Genomic DNA, 13,803 nt, shown 5'->3' with positions numbered 1-13,803 from the left:
TCCAAAAACAAAAAATCTTGTTTTCCCGCATAGCTGGCGCTTGGGTGATGCAGTGCCGCCCTAACAGTCACATGGTCTTGGGCGCCCGATGCCCAATTCAGTCGCAAAGACAAACTACAAGTCCTTTAATGTTTTTAGCGCAACTTTTTCTCCCGATGTCCGACTGAGGTTATTCAAGATGCATTAAGAAACTAACTCAAAGGGCTACAACTTTGCTTCAGACATCATTCTTCAATTCGATCGTTTGCTATGTCAAAAAAATTCAAAGCATAACTTCTTTGGTTGGAAGTTGATATGTGATCGTACTTTGATTAAATTTAATCCCTTTGATGTCTTTCTTCATCCAATTGACTCCTATCGCTCTCAGATCTTCATTGCGAGGTTTGACACAACTTTTGATTATTTGCATTTTAGTCCCCAAGCTTTCAATCTCTTACAATTTGGCCCCTTTCTCCAATTTTTTCAAAGTTTGCTTATTTCTTTCAATTTCATCAACTTATAACTCAACATCAAAACACACTTTAAAATACTCTCAAGGGTAGTAAAATAATGAATTAGGTGGCATAAATATCATGAGTGTAGAACACTCATCAAATACTTGAAGTATCTTCCTTCAGTTAAAGCTCAAGTCTAGATTTTGTTGTGGACATGTGGTCTTATGCTTCGGATTACTTAAGTCCTAATTCTTTAGTTATAGCTCAATTCCTGATTCCGCTTTGGACAGTGAACGTTTGTTTGAGAAGTCTGAAGTCCTTTTAACCTTCAATTTCTCTCAAAGCTCCATGTTACTTAAGATTTTTCATTTATTGTTAATTTGAATATTTCCAAAGTAGTGTACTTGTTTTCGAAATGTCATTACCAATTTATATTTTTGTTATCGTCAAAGTAATCTTGAAGGGTAGTTCAGTGGTCAAATCTTGGGTTTACTCCTCAATTGTCACAAGTTCGAATCCCCTTAGTGCCACTGATGTGAGTACTCGGCTGTAAACTTCAATGGCTTGTGAGATTAGTCGAGGTGCGCGTAAACTGGTCCTGAAACCCATGGTCATTAAAAAAAAAAAAAAATCGTCAAAGTGTAGTATAGAGATCTGAGGCAATCCATCCTAATTCTCTTAACAAAACCTGTAAATTCTAACTTTTAATCGTTTATCTAGAAACCCGTGTCATTGATTTTATATGCAATTATGAAATTCATCATTTTTGTTTTCATCCTTGTCTATTGACCTCAATAGGTAGTAGTGTTGAGCTGGTACATTATATTTATTCTGTTTGCTTGTTATGTCTGCTGAACTTTGTATCTCATTTCTACTTTTGCCTGCACTGGCAAAGTGAAACAGTAAGAGAACATATTTCTGATACATGTTGCAGCTTGAAATTCCTGCACAATTTCATTGTCTTCTTCATATAGCAATGTGCTCAGCCCTCTGCAATGAGTCTGTTATTCAGTACAACCCAGAAAAAAAGATTTATGAAAAGATTGGCGAGTCTACTGAAGTGGCGCTTCGGGTATTAGCGGAAAAGGTTTGGCTATAGCTTAATATAATTGAAACTGTCATATTATATCTGCTGTAGCTTAGTTTTTATAATCATTATAGTCTAAATTTGCAATTTGATATTTTGTTCTAAACTTTTGTACCTTTTTCCTCAGATTGGTCTTCCTGGCTTTGATTCTATGCCTTCGGCTCTTAATATGCTAAGCAAGCATGAAAGGGCATCCTACTGTAACCGTTATTGGGAAGACCAATTCAAAAAGGTTTTCTCTGACCAATAGTTACTATTTAATATATGTATTCTTTCGTCGGATTAAATGGTGCACATGTGCTAAACTCATTTTTTTATGGTTCTATACTATGCATATTCTGCAACTTACCAGGAGATGAATCATAAATGATAATTGTTTGCAATCTTTCGAGGTGCACTAGTGATACATAGATGTTACAAATGATGAATCAATTCCCTTTTTATATCCTTGTGTTAGTTTAATGCTAATTCACTTGTTGCAGAAAAGTCAACTACTATGGATCTAAGAAGCACCGACGTGTCGGACACGTCGACATGCGACTTTTTGAAAAAGTTCCAACACGATATGTTGTTGACACATTGATTGAAATATTATTTTTTTAATTTATTTTAATTTAATAGTCTAAAGTATTAATTTTTTATACTTATTGCATCATATATATAAATAAAATTTGACATTAAATTCATACATGGAGGGTGAAATGGTAAAAGAATTAATTTACATAAAATTTACATATTGCTTTGTTGAAGAATAAAGTTGGAAAAAAAGTACTTAAACAAACACTACTTAAAAAAAATAAAAATAAAAATAAAAATTGCACAGTGCATTTAATGTATTGGGTCCAATAATTTGCTTTGAAAAGTACAATGGTTTACAAAACACGTATCTTCATCTTCTCTCTTCCTTCTTTTCTTCTTTCTTCCCAACCAGTCACCAAAACGCACAGTTACCATTTTCTTCTTTCCTTCTTCTTCACTGTTTTCTTCCAGCCATCCAACACGCCGCAAGGCATTCTGACACGCATTAGCGACATGTCAGTGTCCAATACATGTTGAACACCGATACGTTAACGCTGATAGCGTGTCCTTGCTTCCCAGCTAAGGATGCTTTATTTGTAAGAACGTTCTACAAAATGTGGACTCATGACTTTGTTAAAGAGTTTATTGTTTTAATAGGTTATAGAACAGTAGCTAACACGTTCAATTTCTTTTCTTTTACTCTATTCTAAATTGGACTTTTTTAATAGGGAAATTTGTGTTCTGAATAAAAATATAATGTTGAGAATGTCATGTTTATCTCGTCATCTGGAACAAAATGTTCAACAACTCTACTACAGCTAAAATACCTACCTTGGGAACATCAATGAGAGAACATTGATAAGATATGGTAATATGCTATTGTTTACGAAGTTTCATAGATAGTTTCTGTCAGGGTGAATATTAGTCACACAATGCCTCTTTGAATTGTGGAGATCCCACTCTGAAACTGCTGCTAACTTATACGTCTTTCTGATTTATTTATTTTTTTGTATTTAAAGATGCCATGTGGGGAATAAAACTGCACATCTGAATGCCATAACTTAAAGGAAACTTTCATGCCATTGAAAGCTCAACTCCCATTTCATAAGAGAGGATGAGTCCTAGGTTCATATACAGGACTTTCTGTGCCGGAGTTTTCTATTATGTCCTATGTCTGAAGGCCACAACTTAAAATAATACATTACATGCCTTTGAAAGCTCAAGTCCCATTTCAATTAAGAGGATCTGAGACCTTTTCTTACCTGACTTTTCAATTATTTCTGTTTGAAGAAATCTCTCATAGAGCATTTGGCTCCCCAGCCTGTTCTTAGTGAACTTACCATCCATTGCTTGATTGTCTTCAAAAAACATTTGCTATCAGTAAAGTGTCTTCATTTAATGGGGGGTATTGAAGCTTTTGTGCATTTAAAAGATAAGTGTGTGCCTGAAAAATTATTGCTTCCAGGTCTCACTGTTGGAGTTTTCTCGTGATCGCAAAATGATGAGTGTCCTGTGTAACCGGAAGCAGATAGATATTATGTTCTCAAAAGGTGCTCCTGAAAGTATTCTTCCTAGATGCACGAGTATTCTGTGCAATGATGATGGTTTGACCATTCCACTTACGCCAAATATTAGAGCTGCATTGGAATCAAAATTCCACAGGTTAGGACTATTTTCTTGAAAGATCTAATGGCCTTTTTTTCTACTTATTATACACATCAATACGGACACACACAAATGATCAACATGAATTTGTTGTTTGTGACGACTAACATGACCTTCTTGCTAATGACTTAATGTAAATCCTTTCAAAATTTATGTGTGTTATACAAACAGTACGGAATGAATTTGAAATATTGGAAATCTACCCACTACTAACAAGAAAGCACTTTCTAGTTTAAGTCAGCTCTTCATATGTCTCTATAAATGGGTATGTGACAAAGTGCTGCTTCTAGAACCTTTGCCAGATGATGCAAGTCATTTATCAGTGCCTGTTCCTATTGGCATTCTTGTACAATACACCAGTCTTTATATAAAATTTAATTACTAGATGGAGTTGAAACACATAATGGCTCATGAAAATTTGGTTTTATTGTTTGAATAATTTAGCAAAGTATAATTTGACCACAATGAGCTTAAGAAGAATTACTGACTTGTTGACATGAACTTTGATGGTCTCAAATTGAATGTCTTGATTCAACTTATCATAATTACTCAGTTCGGAGTTGAAAATGTATACCTAAAGTATAAAAGTGGATCCTATATTGTTATAGTTCTTATTGCTTTATAGAAGCTTCTAACAAATTTATTTAGAGCAGTCTAAAATAGGAAAAATGACATTCAACTCAAAGCAACAGTACTTGTGATTGGATATTAATTTTCACTGTGTATGGCATACTGCCTTTGGCTCCCACCTTCACAACCATTCTTTGTTTAAACTTACCCTTTCTTTCCTTTTTTTTTTTTTTTCTAGTTAGGAATTGGTATTGAACATTATGGAAAGATTATGTTTGGTCTTATGGGAGATACTTGTTGTTTATCGTCAGTTTTGCAGGGAAAGAAACTTTAAGATGCCTGGCACTAGCATTGAAAAGGATGCCCACAGGACAACAGGCTCTTTCCCTTGACGACGAGAATGACCTTACATTTATTGGGTTGGTATGCTTTCTCTTCTATGTTACAAACTTTTCAAGTTTGCTGTTGAAAAAAATTCTAATCATCAGGATTTGTGCATTAAGTGTTCCCTGTTTCTCTGCTCTTGTACTTTCCTTTGATTTCAGATGTGGCGGTTTCTACTTGCCATTGAAAACAAAAAACTTCTTCCTCATTCAAACTCTCGAGAAAGTTAGAATGCAAAATAAAATTTATCTGGCCATAACCAAATGTATGAAATAGTTTAGATGCTAAACTTGCTGGCGGCTGGTGCATAATTTTTTTAAAAAGTAGCTGTTGAGAATATGCTTTTGAAACTCCCTTGTCGTAAGTTTGGGGAGCTTAACAAGCCTTACTGCTTCAAGTTGTTTTACCTATGAACGATAGGGAATTAATGAAATTCCTTGTTGGTTATGCTTGCACATAAGCCATGCGATTTGATAATATGTTTCTAGAAAATTCTTGGATTCCGCTGAATAGAAATAGACCAAGTAATAGGCATCATGTTCTCAAGGTCTTTAGCATCTGTATTTATGCTGAACCACTAGAATTTGATAACTATTGAATTTCATCAAAGATGCAAGGCAAAAGATTTTTTAAAAATAACAAATAATTCCTTCAGAAATTCTCTAGCAATAGGAGAGTTCAAGAACAAATGTGAGTGCTTTCCAACCCATGATGCAAATATCCAGGGACAAGCTATAAAGAGGTCTGCGTATATGCAAGAGATTGTGTGAATCCTATCAAGTATGAAAGACCACCTGAAAGCCCGTCAATTATTCATTTTTGATGCTTTACGATTTACAAGCCGTTGTATCCTTTTTACTACTGTCTTGTTTTTCTCAAATGAAGGTTGGAATGCTTGATCCCCCAAGGGAGGAAGTGAGAAATGCAATTATTTCTTGCATGACAGCCGGCATACGTGTTATAGTTGTTACTGGGGACAACAAGGTAATAGTGAAGTACAAATATGTTCTCTGTTTCTTTTATAATTTTTATCACATTTTCCCTCTTACCCAAAATTGTGATATAAATTTAGATCACTGCTGAATCGTTGTGCCGAAAAATTGGTGCCTTTGATCACTTGGATGACTTTGTGGGACTTTCTTACACTGCTTCTGAGTTTGAAGAACTTTCAGCAATGCAGAAGACACTAGCGTTGCAACGAATGACACTTTTCACCAGGTACTACATACATTGTTCCGTCGGTCATTCTTTTTTGTTATTATTCCTTTCTTCTGAATGAGCCAATTATTGCATCTGTACACTTCTACCCTACAGATTCCAATTGTTGTAAATATATCCTTTTCTATTCCTATTCTATTGTAGTTTTTATTCGTGTTTTTATGTTTTGTAAGGGTTGAACCATCACACAAAAGGATCCTTGTTGAAGCACTACAGCACCAAAGTGAAGTGGTAACTCTTTTATATTTTCAGAATTGCAATTGAAAAGGATATCCCTATTTTTCTTGGTCCTTTTTCTGAGATTGTTATACAGTAGTATTAAGTATTTGCTATCAACCTGATGTGTTTAGTAGATTAGTCTACCTCCATGAGGAAATCCCACTCCAGAGAAAAGAAAAATACTTCGTTAACCATTTCAGCTATAACCAAATGGGTTACTTCATTTTTATTCTTCTTTATGTTTCCCTGATCCACAGATCATAGATAAAATTTGGTAACCAAAACCATTTTCATAGTTACCTGACAAAGCAAAGCTGGGGTGGGTTGGTTTCCTTGTCTTGGCACCAACCTGTGTCAATTAGGGGTGCAGCTTAGGGCACTTATTTAAGCTTCTTATTCACATATCAGTCTAAAAGCTTCAATGCTCTTGCATAACTATTGTACAGTTCAATTTTTTGTGCATGATAAATGTACTTTATTTTGCTGTTTCTACATTACTTCTGTGCTTCCAAGCTTAAGAAAATCCCAGTTTACGTTTTAAGGTTGCAATGACTGGAGATGGAGTTAATGATGCGCCTGCACTGAAGAAGGCAGACATCGGAATTGCCATGGGTACAGGAACTGCAGTAGCAAAGGTACATACATAGGGATCAATTTATTTCTACTTGTAATTTAGAAAGGGGGAAATGTGTTCTGACATACTTGATCACATGGTAAATTTGAGATTCTCTACTCTTGCCATCCCACACGTCATTTGTCACGGTTGAATGTCCCTTATCTAAACATTTATACTACCCATATTTCAGCCTCATTTGTAGTGTTAGGAAGAACTGGAACTTCTCTGCTTGCCAATAACATCAATCTGGAATCTTATAGAAGTATTGTCTACACTATTTCTCTTCAATGGTTTGCTTCTTATCATGCCCATTTTTCTAACATGAGTTCGTTTCATTCACTTGTTACGCGTTTTCTATAATGTAATTTATGCCGCAAGTGTACATTGTTAAGTTTTGTAATATAAAGATCAAGTACGGATGTCGAATCCACAGGAATTGATATTTAATTTCTACCAAGTATTATAGTTGTGTAGCTCTTATTTTATTTAGATGAATGAAATTTGGAATCAATGGATTTAAGTAAGTTAATGTGATGACGAATTTAACAAATAAATGCAAGTTAGAAGAATAATCAAGATGAGAAAGCCTAGAGTTATGATTTCACCTAACTATCAAATATGATTTTAAAAAACATAGTTATGTCTAATCAATTTTCCATGTTTATAAGCAAGAACCCTAATATAAATCTACTCCCTCTCTCAAGTGTCGAGTAAAAATTATTCCTAGAATTCAATTCTAATATCTCCATTCCAAATTAAAATGAAAGAATTATCAAGTTCATGGTTTTTATGTGGACTTTAAAGGAATTATATTTTCTCTCGAAATCTATAAAATCTAGGTTGTGATATTGTTATGATCGAGCCTACTCCTTTCTTGAGCGTCAGAATTGACTAGCATCTAATCATTCAATTAGTGGCCAATTAATTGAAAGCATTAAATCAACAACACAAATAAAAGGAAGGAAAAATCTCATAGAAATAACTAAAATAAATCAAACCATATTCTCGAGTTTTATTTACATCAAACTCTAGATGAAGAGTTTAATCATGGTAGAGGAAAGAATTCTCCAAATCATGATTAATAACATAAATTGAAAGAAGAATAAAAGCTATTTTGAAGCTTGAATTAATCCCCCTTCTTGATGTTCTTATTGATCTTTTGATTGATTTTCTTCTTCTTGACCGATTCAATTGTGGTTGAAAAGTTGTCTGAGGGTTGTACTTATATCATCATGAAGTTTTGGAAGAGTTAAGATTGGATTGGGATTTAAAAAGATACCAAAATATTCAAAACCCTTTTTCCTGCTCATGGCGCCGTGATGCTGTTGAAATTTCAGCAATGATGGCACTATGGCACCACTAAAGTGGCGCTACAACACCCACTTTCAGGTGGGAAAAAGCACTGCACATCTTTTAATATTTTTATTATAATTTTTCTCCTGATATCCAATCGAGATGATTAAAAATGCGTTCGAAAGATAACTTAAAAGGCTACAATTTTACTTGAGATGGTTTTGGCCAATTCGAACGTTTACTATGTCAAAAATGGGTCTCAATCGTAGGCTAAAAATCTTGAACATACTTGTGTGGTTGAAAATTGATTTGGGAAATATTTTGATCATACTTCACTCCTTTTTGACTTTTAAATGCATCCTATTAACTCATAGCACTCTTCAATTATCATTTTGTGGTCCGAATCAGCTATTGAAAAGTTGCAATTCGATCCTCAAACTTTGGATTTTACCTTTTTCGTCGTTATTAACTTTTTTCTTTCAATTTAGCCTCCAATCATCAAGTTTCGAAAAATCAACATCTATTTCTCCTTGATTCAAGCCAAAATCACTCTTTTCTCCAAGTTTCGCATCATTCACATTAATTTACCTAACCTATAAAACAACTTGAAAACACAAATCAAAACGTTCTAAAACTAATCAAATGAAATATCAAAATTAATTAACATTAATACGATGAGTGAAACACACTCATCAGTTTTCACAAAGCTTTGTAGTGGAAAAGTCATATTTCCGATTTGATTTCAGTTTATACACTTGTATATTGAATCGCTCATTTTCCCCCTATTGTCTGAGCTTTCAGAGTGCTGCAGATATGGTTTTGGCAGACGACAATTTTGCCACAATCGTTGCAGTAAGACTTAAGCCTTTATTCTTAGTTCTGTGATTTTTATTTGCTTGATGACACGTTGTATTCTGCATTTTGGATATTCTCAACAGTGGCTTTTGTCCCTATCAGGCTGTTGCCGAGGGAAGGGCTATATATAATAATACAAAGCAGTTCATCAGATACATGATCTCTTCAAATATTGGTGAAGTAGTTTGCATTTTTGTGGCTGCACTACTTGGTATCCCTGACACTCTTGTGCCTGTAAGTTAACTGATTTGCAACAATTCGTCCATCTTTTTGTTGTCAGCAATTTTCTTTTTCCTTTTTTAACTTGACAATATTTTTTGGCTGGAAACTGGTTGCTTTGATCTTTATGCCTACAGAACCTGAATGAGCAAGGGGGTTCACTGCTGTAAAATATGCGACTTTTTATTTACTCCAGAAATATATCTTTTATGCATTTTTACATCTTTGTAACTTCAGGTGTCAAGTTTATGAGGTTATTTATCAAATTCAAAAATCAATTCCATGCCTGTATTTGGCTAATGGTATTTAGTTCTCTTGCAGGTTCAGTTGCTTTGGGTAAATTTGGTTACTGATGGTTTGCCTGCCACTGCTATTGGATTTAATAAACAAGACTCTGATGTCATGAAGGCTAAACCTCGCAAGGTACCGAGGAACTAATTTTATATAATTATGTATATATATTTAACTCTTGACATTGTTGTCATTTCTGCGTGGATAAGAACATAAATATCCTACCATTTTTCTTGTAATTTACTAATTTATTCTTTTGTTTTGGTTTTTGCAACATTATTGATACTCATAATCTATGTACAACTATCGCTTTCACCTTGCTGATTACAAGAAGCATTAGTTGATGAGTGATGTCTTATTTATGGATTCTGAGTCTGGAATGATGCATATTGCTTATTATATTACTCTGGAACACAGACGTATGGAACCTCTGATGCACCGACACGGACACGTGTGTTCGACACGATACGTGTCGGATACATCGACTCGTGATTTTTCAAAAAAGTACCGACACGACACGTCGTCGAGACGTTCATTAAATTTTTAAAATTCTTCATTTATATAGTTTAAATTTAGTTTTATACTTATTATTGATTCTTTTTTGTAGAAATCTTTTAAATATGAGTATTTATTTGTTATTTATTAAAAACTTTTAGTTAAAAATATATAATAGTTATAGTAAAGAGAAAAATGATTATTGTAGAGTGTCCGAAGAGTGTCGGTATCGACACGTATCTGACACGTGTCACGCTACCCTAGTTAGAGTGTCCGTGCTACATAGTATGGAACACATGATGACTTATTTCAGATAAGAGAAGTTACTTGGATGATCCCAGATTATTTTATAATCAAATCTAGGCTGCTAAATAAAGATGATATAACAGTTAAAAGAACAATTATTCTCTCCTTATTTTTCTCATAATCTATTTATCATTTGATATGGGAGAATGAGTAGTTATTACCATAATGTTGCATGTGTAAAGTTTTCTGGATTTCATGTAACTAAAAAGTGAGTACAAGGACAAACTAAGCTTTGTTCCTAATAATTTAGGGACATTCGCAACACAGTTCGATTCATTGCTTGATCTACTGAAAAATCCAAAGCAACTAGATCCCTATCGACAGCCCTTGTTAGTTTTAGTCTATTTGTTCTAGCATGCTCTATTGGGATAGCGTCAATCTTTAAACATGAGCCTCTTCAGATCTATGAAAAATATATTCCAACTAGCTGAAGTCATTTTTTCCTTATCTATCCTCAATTGCTGCCACCTCCATTTAATTGGCATATATTCTCTTTTCTTAGTATGACTAACATCCATTATATCGCTACATTTGTATTATGGATATTTTGTTCTTTTACACTCCAACTCAATACTATAAAGAATAGCATGTCTAGTTACTGTTGTGTATAAGCATAACGTATGCTTAACTCGCCTTTAATCGTACAGGGATCTTCACACGAGACACATCTCTATTTTATCCAATCTGCTTTAATCCTATACATCTCTTCAACCTAAAACAATCACTTTGGGGAACTGGAAAAACACGACATGAGGCAATTTCTTCATCCAATCACATGTAAAATTAATTTCACTTGCTTCCTTGTTACTGCACTGACTGAGTGTGCATATGATCATAATTTATGCATAACACATCTGTTGTCATTATCTTCAAATTCCTTAAGGTTCTTCTGGAAATATGATTTACTTTCCTGAATTGCCTTAAACAGTTATGGGTGTTTGTTTGCTTTTTGTTCAGTAGCCAAAAAATCATGTTCTTGATAGCTAATATGTTGTTGAGTACAGTTGTTTCTTGAGATATTTCTTGCATTAAAAGAATTGTCTCGTCAATTTAACCATGTCTGAGTGGCAGGTTAATGAAGCTGTTGTCAGTGGTTGGCTGTTCTTTCGCTATATAGTTATTGGAGGTACTAACAGATTCGTTTAACAATTGTTTCCTCCCATATATTGATCTTAGTCCTGAATTGTTCTTTTGTTGCTCGTTTTACAAATCATGAGGTCTTTCGTAATGCATGTCAGCCTGAGGCAAAGCATGTAATGATTACAATTTTTCGGAAATTGTGATTCTTTATCAGGCTGATTGTCTTAATATGAAAGCATTTGGGTTGAGAAGATTGAGTGATTAAGCTTAGATCAATTGGTGCAAACTTCTTCAGCAACCTACAGATTTGTTTCATTTTCTTGACGGAGCCTAAAAACACACTGGTCTGTGATAGTTCTTTATTAAAAAAAAAAAAAAATGTTTTGCTTCATTTTCTGGTCATTCTAAAATTTTGATCACTCTAAAGATGAGTGCATATTCATCGGAAAAGCTGATACAGATTGTAGGAAACAGGAGAGAATAATGTAGAATGGGTGAAGTCTGAGACATTGCTGACTGATGTTTAGCTAAAATTAATTTCAGTGTTGGATCAGCCTTCTCTTGTGTCTTAAACTTGATTTCATGCTCCTTGCTTCTTCTTAGTCTTACAGGATCATCATAAAGTTTTCATTCAAAGAAAATAGTTGTTGTGAACTCTTCCAGTCCAACTGTACCTGATGTTGAGTGGCCATAACTCTTCCTCTTCCTGTCCAACCATACTTGATATTGAAATTACCAACTATTGAAGCAGTAAAAACGTGTTTTCCTTTTTGGTACTTCAACTCATTATCGGTGCAACTTTGGTTAATGCAGTTTATGTTGGGATTGCTACTGTTGCGGGATTCGTGTGGTGGTTTGTTTACTCCGACAGCGGACCTAAACTGCCTTATATGGAATTAGTAAGTACTATGCCAATTTTGGAGATGTGAAAAAGTTCCTCCCCTCCATTCTCACAGTAAAGTTTGACAAAATTCTCTTATTGATAACTTTTCTCCTTCCATTTTTATATCCAACTGTGGATTAAATTTATTGAGATGGCTTTTAGGTGGAGTTGGAGTTCTCTAATCCTGAATCAACAGATTTAACATGCAACGTCTTCAATTGGAGAATTTGTTAATGTGTCCATAAGAGATCTAGCAGACTGTGCCATTATAATTTTGGACTTCGATAACTTACTATGTCTGATCTGTGGACTCTGCTTTTTCCTTCTGTATCTGATAAGATGTCAGATCATTTATAGTAGAATGGAGAACAGAAAATTATTTTCTTCAGTTTTTAGGATTTTTGTTGAGGTTTAGATTCTGCAACTCAATTGTTCTTAAGCTAACTAGTTGGAAATAGAGGTCTGTCAGTTCGTCATAAAAATTGTTGTCTTTCGTTGTTAGGCTTCTTTAATTTGTGAGCAATTCTTTCCATTAACTGGAAATATAGTGGACACTGCCATCGATCTTCACTTACTGATTGCTAATGTTTTTTAATCTAATAATTTCAGATGAATTTTGACAGTTGCACAACAAGGGAAACAAATTACCCTTGTTCAGTATTTACTGATCGACATCCATCCACTGTTGCAATGACAGTACTTGTAGTCGTTGAGATGTTCAACGCGTTAAACAACCTCAGTGAGAATCAGTCCCTCTTGTGAGTACTCAGTCTTATCTGAAACTTTATTGCTTGTTGAGCTTTTTCCCATTGCCCGAGCACACTTTATAGTTCTGAATGCACGTGCGTCATTTAACAAATTAACATTGATTTGTATGATTTTCACCTTTTTTTTTTTTCGCTTTGCGTATTACCAAGTCAATTGAAGCTGGCTATTTACCTTTTATCCCCTGACTTCTGACAGACATCTTCTCTCTTTTTATTTTCATAATTATGTTCAGAAATAGTAGGTTAATAGAAAGAGAAAAAACAAATAATTTACAGAGAGGCTCACCTTTTTTGTTAAATTTTCAGTGTCATTCCTCCTTGGAGTAATTTATGGCTCGTTGGTTCAATTGTCCTGACAATGCTCCTTCACGTGCTCATTCTGTATGTGCAACCATTATCTGTTCTTTTCTCTGTAAGTTGATTTTCTCTCTTCCTGCAATTTCATCTTGATATTATTCAAGTGGTCTGGATAGCACCATCTTTTGTTTTGAATGTTGAGTAATTTCTTGTTTATGCATTGTAGGTGACCCCGTTAAGTTGGACTGAATGGACTGTTATATTTTATCTTTCATTTCCTGTAAGTGCATGATCATTAAGCTTCTATTATTTTTATTTTTCATTTTTTATTTTATCTGCTAGTGCATGATAGCCAATGTTTGATCATCAAAAACCTATTCATTCTGTACACAGTCATTCAACCAAAGCAAAAACTTCTGCATTAGTATGATTTTCAGTACACAAGGCAATCTATATGATATTTTCTATTTATATCTTGAGGTCAGCCTTAATATGGAAGATTACTGTTAATTCAAAGTGTTTGCAACAATTATGGATTAAACAAGCTGCTGTGCGCCAAGTAAATCAAAAACTACAATTTTGAAGAGACCTATCAAAAAATAAAA

The 13,803-nt window shown here is 34.2% G+C and overlaps 1 protein-coding gene across 3 annotated transcripts in view; it reads left to right on the top strand.

Moving 5' to 3' along the window:
- Nucleotides 1-13,803, top strand: part of LOC111367656 (calcium-transporting ATPase 3, endoplasmic reticulum-type) — a 33,852-nt gene that overhangs the window by 19,063 nt on the left and 986 nt on the right. The window contains exons 17-32 of one of the 3 annotated variants that reach the window (XM_022988639.1): nucleotides 1,369-1,521; nucleotides 1,649-1,753; nucleotides 3,506-3,702; nucleotides 4,587-4,698; nucleotides 5,545-5,643; nucleotides 5,732-5,877; nucleotides 6,051-6,108; nucleotides 6,639-6,731; nucleotides 8,807-8,857; nucleotides 8,963-9,094; nucleotides 9,401-9,502; nucleotides 11,243-11,297; nucleotides 12,065-12,150; nucleotides 12,744-12,892; nucleotides 13,208-13,313; nucleotides 13,425-13,478. In XM_022988639.1, the coding sequence (XP_022844407.1) occupies nucleotides 1,369-1,521; nucleotides 1,649-1,753; nucleotides 3,506-3,702; nucleotides 4,587-4,698; nucleotides 5,545-5,643; nucleotides 5,732-5,877; nucleotides 6,051-6,108; nucleotides 6,639-6,731; nucleotides 8,807-8,857; nucleotides 8,963-9,094; nucleotides 9,401-9,502; nucleotides 11,243-11,297; nucleotides 12,065-12,150; nucleotides 12,744-12,892; nucleotides 13,208-13,313; nucleotides 13,425-13,478 (1,698 nt within the window). The other 2 variants (XM_022988641.1, XM_022988640.1) reach the window with 2 other exon arrangements.

Source organism: Olea europaea, chromosome 18 (assembly GCF_002742605.1).
Source record: "Olea europaea var. sylvestris chromosome 18, O_europaea_v1, whole genome shotgun sequence".
Classification (NCBI taxonomy): Eukaryota; Viridiplantae; Streptophyta; class Magnoliopsida; order Lamiales; family Oleaceae; genus Olea; species Olea europaea.
The sequence above is the reverse complement of the archived record's forward strand: the minus strand, read 5'-3'. Positions and strand labels throughout refer to the sequence as shown.